Raw genomic sequence first — 19,706 nt, forward strand, 5'->3', positions numbered from 1 at the left:
CTCCAGGTTTTTTTCAGCTAGCACTTGGAGCTGCCAACCCACTACTAATTCATCCAGTGGTGCAGCCTGTGACCAAGAACTTATGTTGAATTTGAGTGGTGAATATTGGTCTTTTAAATAGTATTTCAGAGACAATATAAAGTCAGTCTTAGGCATGAGTCTGTTAGTAATGTGGTAACAGGCTGAGAGTGCCTGATGGTATTGGTTAAAAGTTAACATGCCTTTAAGAAAGAATTTACTGGTCTGTGTACACCATGTGCCTGCGATAGCAGATACAACTGGTTTTTTCAATGGTAGCTACAGGAATTAGGCTAATATTAGAATATATATGGAAAATAAACTGTACTGTCTTTGCAGATATAACTCTTACAAAAACCAATTAGAAAAAGCTGAAGCAGTACAATAAAAGGGAAGTCTGCACTTCTGGTCAGTCTTTAGCTGAACTGAGTAAACAAAAGTTCCAGTTTCCATTTGTCTCTTGAGTACAAAATTCAGGTTTAATTGCAAATTTTTTTGCAGTTACAAGAATAAAATGAATACGTATATTGGATCAAACCCATACTGGCCAGAGGTGTATAAAGGAGGAAGTTGAACCTGAGCCCAACAATCACTCAGTATTGTCTAATATCATGTCTCAATTCCTGTATCACCTGGCCTGCATAAGCAGTCACAGCAGTGCACTTGAGAGCTGGTCCTACAAATGGAAGGAGAGACTACTTAAGCACACAATTCTTACTCCTAGGGCTGAGGAAATGGCTGTGGCTGGCAAACCCAGATCTCTGTGATAGGTCTCACATTAACTACTGTGCTCAGAGTTCTAGAGAGAGTTATTAGTTATCATTATGTAGGTTACAGCTGAATATTAGCAATAATAAAGTAAGCTTCAGCACTTGGAGAAACTGAAGAACTGAAGTCACAGAAAACTGGGAGTTACAGAACCCAAATCAATTTAAGTTGCAATATTTTCTGCTGAAAAATCTGTTCCTCAAAAGATTCCTGACAGCTGTCCTGTGAATAAAAAAGCAGAAGAGGTACTAGTTTAATTTTCAAGCTCACACAAAGGCTCATAATCTGGCTTTAAAACAGGTGATTAAATTTTCAGAAGAATCAAGAAAACTTTGCTTGAAGTGATTTTTAAGGTCTCACAATCTTAAATTTAGCATAGCAGGTAGGGCTTAAATCCTGGTCTGCCTGTTATAACTTGTAGGATCAGGGCCTAAAGCAGTAACGTAGTTTTTGAAAGCCAAGGGACTGAATGGGCTCTTAGACACTTGTACCACTTTTATCTCATTTGGGGAACACTCAGCACCTGCATGCAGCTTCTGTCAGTAGCGTAAATAGCTTTTTGCTACTTTCTTAGGTCATTAATGGCATGCTGGAATTCTTGACATTCCTGATTGTGGTTTTGAACCTGCATCAGGCCATCAACAGTCAGTAATTGTCTCCTCGGCACTTTGGCTTGCTCATTGTCATTTGACAAAACAAACCATCACTGATAGGAACAGAGTTCAAAGGCCAAGCTACTTCAGCTGAGAAGTGTATAGGAATCTGTGGTAGGTTTACACTGCAAGGGCAAGTAGGGCTGATACAGATACCTTGGGGTGTAAAAGCAATAAGGAAGTGGGATTGGGTTGTTTCTTTTCTTTTCTGGACAGGGTGGAAATTCTCCCCCTTACCTCCATAAGATGTTCCTTCAGGAACTTCTGTCAAAGAAGTGTGGATGGGTCAGTTTTGGTAATGAACTGGAAAAGGGGCTTGGGGATCTATAAATAAGACACATCTATTAAAATATGAATTAGGTGTATGAACAGCAGTACTTCTGCAGTCAGTGATCCACGTCTGGCACAGCTACCTCAGTGTGAGGTTTCCATGTGAGAGAATGCCAAGGTTTGAACTGAACTGAGTTAATATAAAATGGATCCTCAAAGGCTGTGGATGACGGTCAGGAGAATTTGTATAAGCACAGTGCCACTTGCCGACTTGATGCAGTTTCACCAAATGCTCACTCCTGTGCAAAGTTACACAATTGAGTCTGATGAAGAAACTTGAGTTTGCTAAGTATGAACTTTTGATATTCGCTTCTGGCAATGCTCCTCTAGAGGGCTTTGGAGGGTGATAGATAAAAAGGGCTTGTTCACAATGCATCAGGTGAAAAGACGGGTCCTTCTTCATCCCAACAATTTTCTCATTTTCTACGAAAATCCTCACATCAATTATATTTTCCATCTCGTGCGAGAGAAAATTGGTTATGTCCTGTAGCTTCTGTGCACTAAAGCACATTTCAGGAATTGTTCACTTTCAGCTTCCAATATTAGATATGAAATATTAGTTCTTGGTTTTCCAGGCTCTCAAATTCTCATCTGACTCACATATGCAGCTCTATTGGACATATGATGGGAACAATTGTCCCACCCAGATAAAACACAGTTGCGAAGTGTAGGTGTGTAGTTGCACAGGGTAGCTCCTAAACCTAATACAAACCTTTAGCTTATGTTGTGTTTGGATCAGTTATTTCAATTTCTTCCTGAAAGGCCTTCTCCATGAAGTTGGGGAATCCTCTGAGTCTCCTCCTTATACTGAAGCGACGCCCTATTTCCTAGCCCCTGTTTAGCTCCCCAAAAGATATAAGAATGTGTCTAATCTCTCATTCATGTACATCTTGGCTTACTAACCTGGCTTTCACCCTCTTGACTGGTCTCATACTGATATATTTCTGGACTACTGAAAGTTTATGCCATTTGACAAAATGTTAGATGTCACAACATATCTTGAAAGCTAAATATCATGCCACAAATAGCTGTCTGAAAAATTTGCAGATATATCCTGAGACAGCATGAACGTTTTTGTCATTAGAAACCAAAAGCCTATCTGAATTAAGTACTTTGTGAATAATATTAGTTCTATCTAGCATTAATATCGTAAGCCAATGAGCAAGTTATGTGATTTAGGAAATAAGAATATGGAATATAATTTAAATGAGAAAATTCCAATTCTGCGTGGCTTCATAAAAAAAGATTGTTCAATAAAAATTAATAATTTAGAAATACAGAAATTGGTTTTAGGAATACAAAAGTATTCAGAATCCACATGTATCTTGTTCCATAACTGAAAAGATGGAAAATACTTAGATTCTATATGAGGAAGAAATTTTTTACAATGAGGGTGGTGAGGCACTGGAATAAGTTGCCCAGAGAAGTTGTCAATGCCTCCTTCCCGGAAGTGTCCAAGGCCAGGCTGGATGGGGCTTTGAGCAGCCTGGACTAGTGGGAGGTGTCGCTGCCTGTGGCAAGGAGGTTGGAACTAGATGATCTTTGAAGGTCCTTTCCAATCCAAACCATTCTATGATTCTATGACTTACATGCCACCATAAGAGGGACATAGATCTGTTGGAGCGTGTTCAGAGGAGGACCACAAGGATGATCCAGGGGCTGGAGCACCTCTGCTACAAGGACAGGCTGCGGGAGCTGAGACTGTTCAGTCTTGAAAAGAGAAGACTTCGGGGGGACCTAATAACTGCCTTCCAATACCTGAAGGGAACATACAGGAAGGCTGGGGAAGGACTTTTTACAAGAGTGTCCACTGATAGGACAGGGGGAAATGGGTTTGAGTTGAAGGAGAATAGATTTAGATTAGATTTTAGGAAGAAATTCTTCAGTACGAGGGCGGCAAGACTTTGGAATAAATTGCCCAGAGAAGTTGTGACTGCCCTCTCCCTGGAGGCATTCAAGGCCAGGTTGGACAGAGCCTTGAGTAGCCTGATCTAGTTGAGAGGCATCCCTGCCCATGACAGGGAGATTGGACTAGATGATCTCTAAGGTCCCTTCCAGCCTAGGCCATTCTATGATTCTATGCCGTCTTCTGTTTCTTTCTCCCTGAGTTGGCCTGTGGCTGCCTGTTTCTTCCTTTCTGTTAGAGGAGCAGTGCACTCATTCAGCTCTTGAAATCCCAAGTGCTAACCTGGTGGAGCACTTGAACATGGTTTTTCTTGGGTATCTTACCAGCCAGCATGACCAGAAAGTAGATTCTTTGGCTTACAGCATCCAAGATTGACTTTCACGTTCAATGTGCCAGACGCTTTGCTGGCAGCAGAAGGAAAACCAGAGCTATTTCCCGTCATGTTCTATTCAGTACTTTTCCATCTACATTTCCAGTGTCACTTGAAAGTGAACAGATGAAGTGATTCAGAGGGCCAGGAAGTCACTACCACTTTTCAGATGCTTAAAATGGGTTTTCAAGATTTCATTGGATTCTTTTGAAAAAACAGAATCACTCTGTCCAGCTCCACAACCACAAAACACAGGTTGATGAAAAGTTGTTCTGAAACAATTTTTCTATTCACAATTTTCACCCAATGCTAATATTTTAATGAAAAATCAGAAACCAAGGGGTTTCTCCCACCTGTCACCAAGGGGTTTGCAAAATACCCAATTATGGTGAAGGATGGCAGTTTCCTTTCTAAGATGGATAAGCAAGGACTTAAACAAGCCAATTCGTTTCACATAACTCAGTAACGCCTGGTATCACATAGCAGCAGGTCGAGGGTCTGTTTGTCAGAGGAGGATTTGAACTTAGGGCTTAGAGGTGAATGCTCTGCATTCCAGTTACAGCTTCCTGAACTGGCCTTTCACTGGCTGCTCAAATGCTGCTCTCTGGTTTTGAGACTCTAAGACCTCTCTCCATTCCCAACACTTAAAATGTCCAGGTGCTGGCTGTGTTTTGGTTTTCAGCCTGGCTCGCCGTGGCTTTTGTTGGATTTGGTTTTGTGTAGCCTGGACTCACCTTGAGTAAGCGATACAAATCAGCCTTATCCTGTAGACAAACAGGATGGGAAGTTTTTCCACTGGATGGTAGGATAGTGTTGTTCGAGGTGGGCTAGGATGCCTGTGCCTGGAGGAAACTCATGCCATTTTTGCCTTTGATGGGGAAACTTACTCCTATTTGTTTTGGTCTGGAGGCAGAATTGGAAATTAACCCTCTCTGTGCTGGAGGGTTTACCTTGAATGTGCCCTAAATTTGAGGTAGTGTGAGTTGAAGGAGGGTTAAATAAGTTGATAGCTTCAGGTTCATTTCTGATTTTATGCATTACTTCCTCGTCTACTTTCTTAGAAAATATTGGTGACTTCTTCAATGAGGGCAGCTATATCTTTTTATAATGTTATAGCTGCTCCCAATGTCAGAAATATCCATATTTGAAAAATTCAAAGCATTAATAGTGAGCATTCCTGACAAGTGATCTTTGAATTGCTTTTTCTTTCCTCGGCAGCTAATGATAATCTTCGTGCCACATAGAAAGTTTTTGAAAGTTGGAAATCTAGTCCAAAATTACTTCTCATATGATTTAATGTTAAGTGTTGAGATGAATGATTCTATTATCTTTAACATTTGCATTTTAACTTTTTTTTTTTTCCAGATGTGATTTAATGACAAGATGCTGGGCCCAAGAACCTCACGACAGACCTACTTTCTCTTATATTCAGGACAAACTGCAAGAGATAAGACACTCTCCACTGTCCTTCATCCAGTACCTTGAAGACAAAGAGGCAGGAACTGGAGTCATCAACCAAGGTTTTGAAGGTGAGTGGGCCAGCACCTGCCATCCTGTAGCCTCTTCCCTGTAAATGAAGTGGGATTCAGCAGTTCTTTTAGTTGCATTTTTCACTGCCTCAGCTTCTCTGCCTATAAAATAGAAACTGCAAAGATTTACCTCTCTCATAATGAATTTGTAAATATTCATTAGATACCGTTAGGTACAATGCACATACAGGCTTACCAAACAAAAAGACCACTATGAGGCTGTAACTAAGCCTGCCTCACAGAGACATCCAGGTTGTATCTGCCTTCCCAACAGCTAATCATGGCAGTGGGGCATTTACTTTAGGAGTACTGATTCAGTAGTTACCTGAAAGTGAGGCAAAAATTTGGTACCTGACTAAGGCAGCCTTCACCCTAGTCTGAACTGTGACAGCTCCAGCCAAGAGACACATCATGCCTGTTCTCTGCACACTGTGCATGAATAAAGTTGGGTGATGTTAGTGAAGATGCACTTAAGACATGGGACATGACAAAGCCCAATAATATAAGAACATTATTAATATTGTGAAGAGAGGAATTAGAAGAAAATAGATGATCCAAAATTTGAGCAACTGTGATTCAAGTCATCTAAACATGAAAATGACATCCTGACAGGTCTAGAACAGGAAGCTTTGCATAACCTGGAATAATTCCTGACTGGCTACATCCTGAGAAAAAGTGAAGTCTTAATACACAATGTGATCTGAAAATATGCATAAGTAAATCCTTTATCAGTTGAAATATTTCACTTTTATTCCATATGATTTTTTTTTAATTGAACCTGTTTGCATTCTGTATTTTTCTAAAGAAAAATAGCTCCTGTTAAAAGAATTACTTTCCACTCTAATAAAGCAAAACCTAATTGTTACTAAAATATTTAAAGGCTTTTTGGTTAGGTTTTTAGTGCTTTTTTCATTCACAAAATGTTTTTGAACTAGAAGCTCACCCTGCTTCATAAAGAGGTACATCAATATTTTGTGATTTCCTAAAATCTTCCTCATCCATCTTAGGAATGATGACGTACTCAATTATGCAACTATGTAGTCATTTTTCTACAGGATTCCACCTGTATCCAGTTCACTGGCATTGTCGACTGCTCAGTTAATGATAGTCTATTTGATATTTCACTGATCTTTTTCATTTGATGTAGCTTTTCAAATGTCAGTTTATCCCCATCGTGACTTCTCTCAATGTCAGATCCAGTCTGTGCATGGCATGATTATATGTCATTACAAGACTAAAGACTTTCACAAGACCTGATGGGACGAAAGTAAGCCAGCACTGACAACCTATCATTTCATGAGGAGTTTTTTATGGCTGATTTTGCACTCTTATGCTATAAAGAAAACCTTTGCATATTTGCATGTAGTGTAATTTCCTAGTTTCTTTAAGGGCATCTTCTCTCTGAATAGTGGAGTTCAAGAAAGAGATACTTAATCTGGCACAAATCTAAGTCTAGCTGGCATTAGCTCAGGAAAGGAGTACAGCCAATTAATTAGGCACCATGCCCAAGCTAACAGGCCTTATATTTTGGATGGAGTTTATCTCACCTAAATGCAGCTGTCTAGAAGCTAGGATCTCATCTAAGGTACTCTTCGAGGTATGTCTGTTATCAGGAGCAGAAACAGACATCTCCAGAGAGTGACAACTCGATGCTTTAGACATGTATCGTAGAATCGTAGAATCGTAGAATCATAGAATCATAGAATAGTTTTGGCTGGAAGAGACCTTCGAGATCATCAAGTCCAACCTTTTCCTAGCCCTATCAACACTACACCATGTCCTTCAAGGCAACATCCATCTGTCTCTTAAACACCTGCAGGGATGGTGACTCAACCACCTCCCTGGACAGCCTGTTCCAATGCCTGACAACTCTCTCAGTAAATAAATTTTTTCTAATATCCAACTTGAACCTCCCTTGGTACAACTTAAGGCCATTTCCCCTTGTCCTATCGCCCACCACTAGGGAGAAGAGACCAAGAGGTCACCTTTTGCCTTTCTCTCCAGTGATGACATCTGGAATCTAGGTGACTTGCCATATTCAACTTGAATGCAGCATCTCAGACTAGATGTTTAATTTTCAGTTGGCTACAGGAACACAACATCCACAGGACACAGGGCTGTAGTGATTTGAGTGCTTGCAACTACTTCTGATCTAGTGTGGTTTCCTAGCTTAAACATTTTTGCGCTGTGGTCCCTAGCTCCACGGGCAATAGAGACATGAAAACTAAGGGAGTTAAGAAATTTTTGTGGCCTTACATCACTCTTTGTGAACATCTTTAGCAGGGCTGAAACTTTTAAATACAAGGCTCCCATTCTTATGCTTGGACTTGGGGAAAGAAGTTGGATAACCTATAGGTTATCACCCTTCTGGTAGAGCAGTCCTGGCACAGATGTAACGTGCAAGGGTTTTAGTTTCAGTGCAATTGTGTGCTTGGCATGTGTCAGCTAGACATGATTTCTGCCCTGCTGTTAACTTGCTCACTGTTTTACTGATTACTCTCAATGGTAAGACAAATACATATTCTTACATAAAAATCAATTGTTTTGCCAAAATTTCAAGTTCTGCCCTGCAGCAGAGGTCACAGAGAAAAAGCCGTTGTTTTATTTAATTGCCAGAGACAAAAGCAGCATTCTTAGAAAGGTTATTGAAAAGGAAAATATAGATTGAGGCTTCCATAAAAAGTTTCAATCTGAATGGTTAAAAACTGAAAAAAATAATACAAAATAATACAAAATATGCAGTTTTATTACGGACTTTTAGGGTAGTCTTAACAATAGTGGTACTCCATAATGTATGCTACATTTGGGAATCTGTTGGCAGTGGTCACTTTTTAAATAAGATTCCATTCAGCCTGTTTATTAATAATCTTGTTAAAATCTGGCTCACTGTGGTAAGCAGGGCAATTCAATGCAGGCAGAGCTTTGGCAGTAGCTCTCAGAGCCAGCCTGTTTTGCTGACACACTCTCTCCCTAAGCCTAACCCCACCAGCTGCCCGCTTCCCTCTTGTGGCTTCCCCCTGTTTTTCCCTCTCTATAGACTCTGCCCAGCTGTTGCCACAGACCCATGACTGGATCTGCATTGGGGCACGGAAATAAAACAACTGTTTTCATTCTTCCATTCAGTGTTTTCATGCTTCAGTTCTTGAAACTCCTCCTTAACTTCTCCTCAGGCTCATTTGGTGGTTTTCATACAGGGAATGCCTATCAGGGAATAGTATAGCTTGATTTTTATTCATCTGCTTATCATCCTTTCATTTAAATGTATTTTCAAAGACTAAACACTTGATAAGTTCTTTACATGCCTCCATAATTCACATACTTATTTCCCTGTATATTCATGGTTTGCCTGAAGGTTATCTCCCTGTTTCCCAAGCACAGTCTTTACAGGCCCATTAAAATGTTATATGCGTACTTGACTGAAGGCCTAGAGTCCTGGTGATGTCTTCATGTTGCTGGATTATCTGACACACGGATGTCAGTCTTCTGTAGCTCTCGAACCTTAAATTAATACAACAGTTTTTCTGCCTGTGGGAAATGTTGTGCAGCAGAGTGAGTTCAGTGAAACACAGGCTCTGAAAGTGTGATACATTTAAGCAAGAACTGGCAATCTGGGTTCTAGCTGAGCTTCCAGACTAAAATGCACGCTCCGTTATGACACTATCATAAACAGTTTGGGGCATGGAATATGTTTCAGACAGTGATTTGTATATACTATATACTCTACACTATGTACTATATAATAAGTAAGCAGTTTTTAAAATTTGCATTCATTTTTAGCTAAGACTAAGGGAAGTACTTCTTTTGTTTGTAGTAGTAGTAGAAAGATGACAGCCAAAGCAAATAATCCAGAAGACTGTTCCATGACGGATTGCCCTGGACAACATTTTCCAAAGATGTTATGCGGTCATTGGCCTTTGTGTGTAATGAAACTCCTGTCATGAGCCTCCTGCCAAGAAATGCTGCTCTCACCAGGAGACTTGGTTCCAAGAGAAAGAGCCAAATGTCAAGCAAAATGAAATGACAGACCTCAAAATAACTGTGCTGGTTAGCCCCACATGGAGTCATACATCTTCCAAATTCTGTTGAGCCTTACCTACCCATAGGTATCCTTATCTTTAGCAGATCTGTACATGCTGTTGAAGATATTTCATAGGTAGGAGAGCTGGAAAATGTTAGATTTTCTCAACAACATTAATACCTGTGCAGTATGACACAAGGATTGCAAATGTGAGTGAATTAATAGAGACAGTATGCTTGTGGTCTGAACAGCATACTAACAGGATGGTGTGGCGATGACAAAAGGGATGTCAGCTTTGTTATGGTAAGTGCTGCAGTTCTGAAAGAAACTGGCAAGTGGCAATATATATGCCTGATCAATACCAGCAACTCCTGGCACTGCTGCATCAGAAGGGAGGGAAGCAAACTCAGGACCAGGACCAGATCTACCAGTTTGGAGATTTGTCTTCTTTCTCTTACATATTTTCCTAGGAAAATGCTCATTGATCATGAGCATTAAGTAGCATTAGCAACATTTTTTTCAGTGAGGGAAGCACTATCCAGCTGGAGCGCTGAGACACCAGTGGATTTTCAATCCAATGGGAATTGACTTAGCAGATGTCCTGTCGCCAGAATCCCAATTCATTGCTGAAAGACGGGCTGTTCTTCCTGCAGCTTCAAGAAGTGCAAATGAAATGTCATGAATCAGCATGCTAACGGAATGGCCCTGCATTGTTGTAAAAATAACCAGTCAATCTATTTTCAGGCATAGCTTTTTACATTTGCGCATACAAGACAGCACTGTATTTTTTCAGGTCCCAAGAGTGCCCCTTTATGGATGGAAACACCTGTCTGATTTTGGCAAACATCTTTGCCAACATCAGGCAACTCGGCATTAAGCAGCTGGAGTGACTCCTTGCTTTTAAGACCTAGGAGGACTATTCTTATCAAGGCTGCTCCCCACAATCCCTTCTGGACCTGTAAGGCAAAAATGTCTAATTGCTCAGAAGCTGTGTTGGAGGACCATGCTCTTATTCCTGGAGGTGGCTCCTGTGGTGCAAGAAGATGCAAGGCAGTTGGAGGGAGCATGAGGAAATCCAGTGTATCATAGAATCATAGAACAATTCAGGTTGGAAAAGACCCTTGAGATCATCGAGTCCAACCATTGATCCTACACTACAAGTTCACCCCTAAACCATATCACCCAATGCCACAACTAAGCGACACTTGAACGCATCCAGGGATGGCGACTCAACCACCTCCCTAGGCAGTCTATTCCAGTGTCTGGCCCCTCCTTCCGTGAAGAATTTCTTCCTAATGTCCAGCCTAAACTTGCCCTGTTGCAACTTGAAACCATTCCCCCTGGTTCTGTCCCTAATTACCTGTGAGAAGAGACCAGCACCAACCTCTCTACAATGTCCTTTCAAGTAATTGTAGAGCATGATGAGATCCCCCCTCAGCCTCCTCTTCGTCAAACTAAACAGACCCAGCTCCCTCAATCGCTCCTTGTAAGGTCTATTCTCCAGGCCCTTCACCAGCTTTGTTGCCCTCCTCTGCACTCGCTCCAACACCTCGAAATCTCTCCTACACTGAGGTGCCTGAGGTGCAGTGTAAAAGATTAAAAGGAAACACATTTGGCCTCAAAACCATAATTTTAAAAACCTTGATATGGAGATGTTTCTTGAAAAATGTGAGAAATTAAAACAGTTAGAATTTTGTAATATTTCCATTTTTTGCTTTACTTTCCAAAGCCAGTCACTTAATCTATTTACTTTATTCACTAGTTAAGGCAGTTGCTAAAAATGTCATTTTAAATTTTTTTTAAATGTCTGTGCAAAACTTTGCACTGAGAGGATTTGTTATTAAAATCTAGAATCACTAATTTCACCATTAATTATATATCTGCCGGTTTAATTATATATCTACTGGTTTGCTGCTCCCTGTGTAAGAGTCATCAGTCTATTTTCCTAAAACCAGCTACCTTTTAAAAACTATTCTGCACACCTCTCTGAACTTACAGTAATCCCATGGACAAGCGGAAGCTTCTCTAAAGCAGATGTGTTGATAAGAGACAGTTTTAAACCCTCGCATCTAGTCTCCTTTGTGTTTTTCTGAAATTCAGTAATCCTTTTGCCCACTTAGCTTAGTGAGTGACTGACCCAAAGCCAGCGGAGGTCAGAGAAAAGGCTTCTTCCAAAACAATGAGTAGTTACAACACTGCAGGAAAAGGGCGACTAGACAAATGCTGTTTGATTCCAGAGACTGCAGATGAGCCATACGATACTGCAAGGAAAGTCATGCTAATACTTTGCTTCGGACTGAGGAAAAAAAAATCAGATTATATGATGTTGTAAGAGCTGACATTTGTGTAGTATGGGTGTATAGATAGAAACAACTAAAACTTAGGCATTGCGTTTATGCTGGCTGCCTAGGTTGACAGTCACCAGAGAGCTGTAGACAAGTTCAGGGGATGTTATTGTGTAAAGGTGATGTCCTGGTTTGAGCTAAATGAAACCAATTCTGTTTAGTGTTTTTTACCTTCCAGTTTAGTGTCTTCTAAAAGGCTGCACTTTCTGAAGTCAGCAGCATGTTCTTGCAGACAGTGTGTGCTACTGGCAGTGATAACACTTGATATTTACTGCCTGGGACTGGGATGCAGAAAGGCTCTTATTGTTACTTATTCCTATCGTGATCAAGGCCACTGCTGGCTCTTGTGTGCCACGCTGGGGGTGCCGGGTAGTAAGAGGGGTCACAAGGAAGTAAAAGGTTGCACCTCCGGGGGCTAATAGACAGGACAGGTGACCAACGAGAGTATTCGTAGAACTACAGAATCATAGAATGGCCTAGGCTGGAAGGGACCTTAGAGATCATCTAGTCCAACCTCCCTGTCATGAGCAGGGATGCCTCTCAACTAGATCAGGCTACTCAAGGCTTTGTCCAACCTGGCCTTGAATGCCTCCAGGGAGGGGGCAGCCACAACTTCTCTGGGCAATTTATTCCAAAGTCTTGCCGCCCTCGTACTGAAGAATTTCTTCCTAAAATCTAATCTAAACCTATTCTCCTTCAACTCAAACCCATTCCCCCTTGTCCTATCAGTGGACACTCCTGTAAAAGTCCCTCCCCAGCCTTCTTGTAGGTTCCCTTCAGGTATTGGAAGGCAGCTATTAGGTGCCCCCGAAGTCTTCTCTTTTCAAGACTGAAAATCTCAGCTCCCGCAGCCTGTCCTCACAGCAGAGGTGCTCGAGCCCTTGGATCATCCTTGTGGCTCTCCTCTGGACACACTCTGACAGATCCATGTCCCTATTATGGTGGGGACACCAGAACTGGACACAGTATTCCAAGTGGGGTCTCACAAGAGCAGAGTAAAGGGGGAGAATCACCTCTCTTGATCTGCTGACCACGCTTCTCTTCATAGAATCATACCGCGCTCAAACCACTGAGCTAACCGGCCTTCTGGACCGCATGAGGACATGTTGAGCTGGCTCATGTTGAGCTTCTCGTTTATCAACACCCCCAAATCCTTCTCTTCATGGCTCCTCTCAACCCCCTCTGTGCCAATTCCATATATGTCATATTTAGTACAAAATGAGTGATCACGAGAGTTTCTTTCCCTTTTCTGCGTGGCCGGTGTCCAGGGAGGACTCCGTCTGACCTCCTGCTTTTGATCCTGATCCCAAGTTCCCAAATCCAGCTCCTATGTCCAGCTCCCTGCCACCGCTGAGCCACCAGCTCTGCAGCATCAGTGGGGATTGCTATTGGAGGGAGTCAGGTTCGATATCAGACTTATACACAGTTGTATATAGTTCTTTATTTTTATTATTTCACTTTTATTTCCATTATTGTTTTATTAAAGCTGTTTTAGTTTTTTTTCTAACCCATAAGTCTCTCTACCTCATTCCCTTTTCCTTTCCATTTGGTGAGGGAGAAGGTGTTAGAGAGCATCTGTCCACATTTTAGTGGCTGGCCCAGCCTTAATCTCCGACAGGTGAGGATGTGAAACAAGCATCTCCGCAAAGCAACTTATTCCTCCTTTCTCTCGCTATTGACTTAAAGGCAGCCTAGGCAAGGATCTTAAACTGGATACGTAAGAGCTGAGTGATTAAAACTTAGTAACATGAATCCTGATTTGTGGCCTGGAGAAGGGAGGTGCTTTCCTGTTTATATAGAATGATTGTATTGCAGCAATGTGGAAGTGGCCTTTTTTGGTGCTCTAATAAATGATAATAAACAGGTTTGTATCTGTATTTCCCCAAGACAACTCCTTGTACATAGAGGTTTCTGTCCACATGTATCTGAAAAATCTGTTAAAATAAAGGCGATCAGTCAATGCTTCAAGCAATTTAGTGCACTGGAAGTGTAGGGTGAACAAAATTCTCACTTCTAGCACCTCTATCTCTGACGGAATAGCAAAGCTTGGTGAGTCACCCTCAAACCATGCAAGATCATATGCTTCATTAGACAGGAAACACAGATATATCTGCACTGATATATAATACAGAGTGGAGCATTAAAACGGATATATATTTGCTCTATTTATATTCTTACTGGCAATGTGCAGAAACTGAAACACAGCACCTCCAGCTCCAGGTGGCCAGCAGGTATCAGTTGATTGATGGACATTCATGCTGGGTTATATGTTCCCTACACAGGAACTATCTCCTTGAGCTAACCAAAAGAGCTGAGGTGGAGAAGTCAGGGTTCAACAGCCACCTTTTTCACACTTAACAAAGATACGTCACCAAGCACTTCTTTTGATGTGTTCACTGTGGGGCACATCTTTCAGCCGTGCCAGTAAGTCAGCCAGTCTCTTGTCTAATGCCATGTATGCTGTGTGGCAGGGACAAAAGGGAAAGTGTGTATGAGAGAAACAAGAGGACATTAATGGGAAAAACCAAACGTGGCTGCACTTCTAAATACCTTACCATATTGAAGGTGTTAAGCATCGTATGGGATTATGTTACCCAGAATTAGTAACATCTCAGACTGGCTACTTAGCTGGTGTAAATCAGTGGCATCCCACTGGTTTCTATGGAGCTTTGTTAGTTTGCGTTAGCTGAGGGCCTGGCCCTGAAATAGCTGTAATAGAAGCTCAGCATCCCTAGATCAGTTTGTTCAGTCTCTACCAATCAGCTTCTCTACTGACATTTTTTTTCTTATTACATGTTGTCGCCTTCTGAACTTAAACACCAAAAAAACCCCATCTGCTTATCAAGACACCACAAAAATTTGCACCCTTCCAGGCAGGACTTCAAAACATGTTGTGAGCCCACATAGCCTACTGAGCAGGCAAGGAGAGATACTTTGCAACTGCAAGGGAGGAAGTGTGTCCCAGCCTGGGACCACGGCTGCCCTGCAGCAGGAAGCAGCCGACTGAGATGCTGAGATTGGGAAGGGGGAAGCACAGATTTTATCAGGTTAGGACCAATCTCCTCAGAGGAGGCTAAGCAAGCAAACTCCATCCCTCATTCATATGAGTCAGGCAATCACAGTTTCTTGTGTCAATTAATGTGGGGCTCTTTAGAGAAAAATTCTGCCCGCCCCTGACACAGGCAATGTAATTAATTTACCTGCAGTTTGGTTCAGATGTTGTGCTTTAAGCACATCACTGCTAGGAAAAGTGTCCAGCAAGGTCAAAGCTGCATGCGTTTAGGGCCTGAGACAGGCAGCTATGCAAGTACAGTGTTGAACTTTGAACATGACAGTTTGGTTATTGGAAGCAGCCTACCTGAAAGAGTACAAAGCTCTGTAGGAACCTGCTTCTCAGCAGAGTACTCCTCAGCCTGTAAAAAAATCTAAAGTGCCAGATCTCTCCGCTTCATGCCCTGGGGTAGGTTGTTTAAAGTGAACGTGAGTACTCTACACTACGCAGCAGTCACAGTGTAGACAACCTCACAGGATTTAAGCGTTTGAAGTTGACTCCCCAGCACGACTTCAGATTCCATGAAGGTGTTCCTTGGACGCCTCCTCTCGGGGTGTTTTCTTGGCTCAGCCAGGCTTTGCTTGTGAAATCTGAGGGGATCACATCACATGGTTTATCCTGCATTTACTCACGTATAACCCAGCATGACTATACATCAATCAACTAATTTTAGCAATGTTAAAATTGAAAAGAAAAAAACGATATCTCATGAATACACTGACCTGCCTTCCCACTCTAGCTTCTCTCTCTTTTCCTTCAAATTCCTAATACTTTTTTAGAAGGGGCTTACAAACATTAGTCAGAGTTCTCTGCATTGGCTTCTGGCTTCCTAGGGTACAGGTGGTGCTTCTAGCCCTTGCAACATGGAATGATTTTTTCCCTCAAGTGCTCATTTTCAGTATTTTCTGCCTCCATCCATCATATAACTAAGTAAGCAAAAAAATATTTGCTTTCCTTACTGACTTACATGAGATGCTAGCATTGTACTACGTGAATTGACATCTTTGCATAGATTTTTTGGCTTGCACAGTAGAATTGCGCTAAGCTTTCATAGGTGCTGAACACCACGCTAGAAGATGACGCAACAGTGAAGGAAAGGGCACTTGTAATCAAAAATCTCATTGTGAAAGTGGCAAAGTAGCTTATACATGTCATGTCCTAGGAGAACATTACTATATTCTTTCTTCTTTAGATAGGATAGGAATATTCTTGCCTATTTTGTTCCCAAAGCTCAAAAAGTATGACCAAGGCAAGGCGTTTGATTTTTTAGCTCGTTTTCTCTATAATGAGAAACACAGTGGTGCTGAAAAAGGATTATAACATTTTATATATTCTGTAGTTCTTCAGACCTGTTGGGGAAAGAATTAGTAATATATCTATATATCTGGTAAAAATATCTCAGTGACCTCATACTCACATTTGTGTAAACATCACCTCATCAGTTCCAGATACTTATACAGGAAACAAATCTGAATGCTCCTCTAGTGTTCTATACTTAGGCAGGTCAGCCGGCATATGTCTGGTCTGTAAATACCCAGTTTTACTTGGGTCCTTATTTTAAGATTTCTCTCTTAAGTGTTTGCTGCAAACATGCCCTCAGCATTTGCCAGCATGCCTTTTCCAAAGCAACTTGCCCCTGAGGGTTCCCATTAAAAGCTTTATTAAACAAAAACCAAATACAAAGAAGAGCTGTACTGCTTGGTAGAGGCTTAGTCGGGATTGAATTACTAAATATTGCCATAATAGTCCTAAACTGACAAAGTGAGTATCAGATGATTTCTCGTAGCTGTCAGTCACTGTGGTATGTGACCACAGTTTGCTCTGTGTCCCAATCCTCATTTTGCTAACAGGTTTCTAAAATCAAAATCCTCCTTCAGACTTTTCCTGACAATCTTTCCTTATGGACTCTTGCATGCGGAACAGACTTCTGACTTTATAACATGGTGATGTCTGTGATTATAGTGACATAATAAATTTTATGTCACCTGGTGCAACAGCACACGGCTTGCAGTTCTTTTGAACTGATAACCTTGAATGTCATGTGCTTAATTTTCCAGCTGTGAAGTAAAAAAAGGAAGGAGCATAATAAAAGAAGGTAAATGTTATACAAATAAATGCAAAAAAATAGCAGCAATTATAACTTGAGGCTTTAGTTAATCATTTTAACATTAAAAAAAAATTCTATCCTCTGCAATAGATCTCAGGAAACTGTATATGTGAACAGCATCAAATTAGGGGAAAAAATAAAGTTTTTAGAAATGAGAAAAACACACTGAATTGCCAGGTTCAAGCTTCTAGAAAGACAGAATATTGGAAGTCCTCTACAAAGATAGTATATAATGATTTAGTAGGTGGAAAACTGCCTATGTTACAGGACTCTTTAGCAGTATTATTAGCGGGGTTACATAAAGGTACAGAATAAATCACTTTGTATTTATGCAGGCTATCTTTATTACCAAAAGAAGCAAGTCTTGTATTAATAACTACATTGCTGCTAGTGGAGGTACAAATGGTGACAACTAGCCTTCACTAAGTGATTCGTTTAAAGCTATAATCCACACAGGCAACAGCAGAAAATAAATTTGAATCATCAGACACTCTTTATGTGGTCACTAGACCAAGTTTCTCCAACAGGTCTCTGATTTTGTTTGCGTTCTAACACTACATGCATATCACTGGACTGTTGTGTTTGGTTTTTTTTTTTAATGCAGATAGTGATGTTCCATGTGAAGATTCGGATAGTACTCTTTCAGCCACACTAATGGAAACAAGGAATCAAGACGGCTTAAATTATTTGGTATTAGTCAAAGAAGGCAACCGAGATCAAAGAAGCATCAATTCTGTTGAACTTAGTTAAGTCTGGTTCACTCTGAAAGAAAGAAGGAAAAGGCTCTACCAAAGAAGACATAAACCAAGAAAATAGTCTGCACATCGTCATACCTACAGAGATGTCTTAAAAAACCCAGCAACTCTCTAAAACTACCATAAAATATCACAAGGTACTGATTAACGTGTAGCAGAATAACAATTACGTATCTGTTGATTTCTCACATGTTATGGTTTGGGTGTTTCATAGGAGATAGTTTAATGGAATAAAACATGCAATCACACAGCAAGTGATTTTTGGTGTTGATAAATTTTTGCAAACACATATGCCTCAGGCACAGGTAGTCCTTCCAAAAAAAAGAGAGTAGTGGTACGGTCTCACAAAAAGAGAATTGAATAATATTTGAAAACTAGCTTCATCATGCACAAACAAGATCTTACAAATTGAAACACTAACATAAATTCTTGTTGTATTTTTATGAGCTCCAAATCAGAAAGCAATTGGAGAAGGTGACTGCGTTGTCCATTACTGGGAATGGTCTATTTCGTTATTTAATTTAAACAAGTTATTGCAATCATCTTGAATGTTAAGTTGCACAGCAATTGATCTGTGAATCTAGACACCTGTTTTCTTACATTTCTTTTCCTTTCACTTTTTAATGTCCATCACCCTCACTTATTTTTTATCAGACTCGGCAAAGGGGAGCTACTTTTCCTTGGTGTGTTTGGAGATCATGTCAAAGTACATAATAAAACAATATATAAATCATTACTGAATAAAAGATGGAAATAAGCTTTTTGGAACATTTTGTCATGAACACTAGTTTGTAAATTATGTACAGGTATTCACTGACATCTGTCAGGAAGCTAGAAACATGCTCTGATTTTATGCAAATATTTGATAATGGAGAATACTGAAGAGCAGTAAAGGCACTGTCTGATGTCAAAATGTATACATTTTTAAGATGCAACTTCACTGAGATCAAGCCTCAACAGTTTCTTAAATGGAGGTCCAACATAGATGAACAAGAAATTTGGGGTTTGACCTTTTTACTCAAATTAAATAGAAATTGAGAGCCCTTGATTTTTCGAAGTCCCCACCAAAGCTGATTCAAGGAGTCTATAATCAGATATATTTTTTCTTCATCTACAAATTAGTCTAAAAGTCAGATTTTCTAATAAAAAAAATTGCAACACTTTGCTATGCTCACCAGACCATGGGTGACAGACAAATAAATAAACATTGTATACTGTTTCCCTCCTCCTCAAATGCTGCCTCGTTGATCGTACAGCCATTTCTTCCACTTCAATAACTTAAACATGAGTAACATTTACTAACCAGTAATGGTGGTTGTGTCAGCCAGGAACCAGGAAGGTCCCAGTTCCGTAGTCACCAGACCTGGATGATTTCACATGCATGCGTAATTCTACTTAAATCAAGAGGACTGCTCTGTCAGTAAGCCACAAAGATTTTGAAAACCAATGGGACTTCATATGATATCTTTCTCTTTAGCAAAAGAACCCTTCGATTCTACTAAAATTTTGTTTAGACAACTTTTAGAGGCCTTGTGACCACATCTGTGATGGGATAACCCAAGTCAGTTCAGTTTTGTGCACGTCTGAGTTGGAAAATAATCATGCAAGAGCCTATCCAACATGGGTAAACTGGATTAGGGGGCAAGGTGAACATCAGCGACAGACAACAGTCAGAAGCAACACCCTTGAGGTCTTGAAGTAGTCACAAATGCCCAAAGAGGCACAGAAAGAACAGGGATGAAGGTGAATCTTGGTTTGTCCACGTTCTGTAAATGCTGCAAGATAAGACTAGTTTTAATGGAGGTTTTAAGACACCATGAAGAGGAAGAAAGTGTCGAGTTTAATGCATTGCCAA

General features: G+C 40.6%; 1 protein-coding gene across 1 annotated transcript in view; it reads left to right on the plus strand.

Moving 5' to 3' along the window:
* ROS1 (ROS proto-oncogene 1 , receptor tyrosine kinase) overlaps positions 1-17,846 on the plus strand; it is a 74,574-nt gene extending 56,728 nt beyond the window's left edge. The window contains 2 exon segments of the mRNA XM_009870325.1: positions 5,411-5,574; positions 17,701-17,846. Coding sequence (XP_009868627.1) covers positions 5,411-5,574; positions 17,701-17,846 — 310 coding nt within the window.
* The last annotated feature ends 1,860 nt before the right edge of the window (positions 17,847-19,706 follow it).

Source organism: Apaloderma vittatum, unplaced genomic scaffold, assembly GCF_000703405.1.
Source record: "Apaloderma vittatum isolate BGI_N311 unplaced genomic scaffold, ASM70340v1 scaffold5785, whole genome shotgun sequence".
Lineage (NCBI taxonomy): Eukaryota > Metazoa > Chordata > Aves > Trogoniformes > Trogonidae > Apaloderma > Apaloderma vittatum.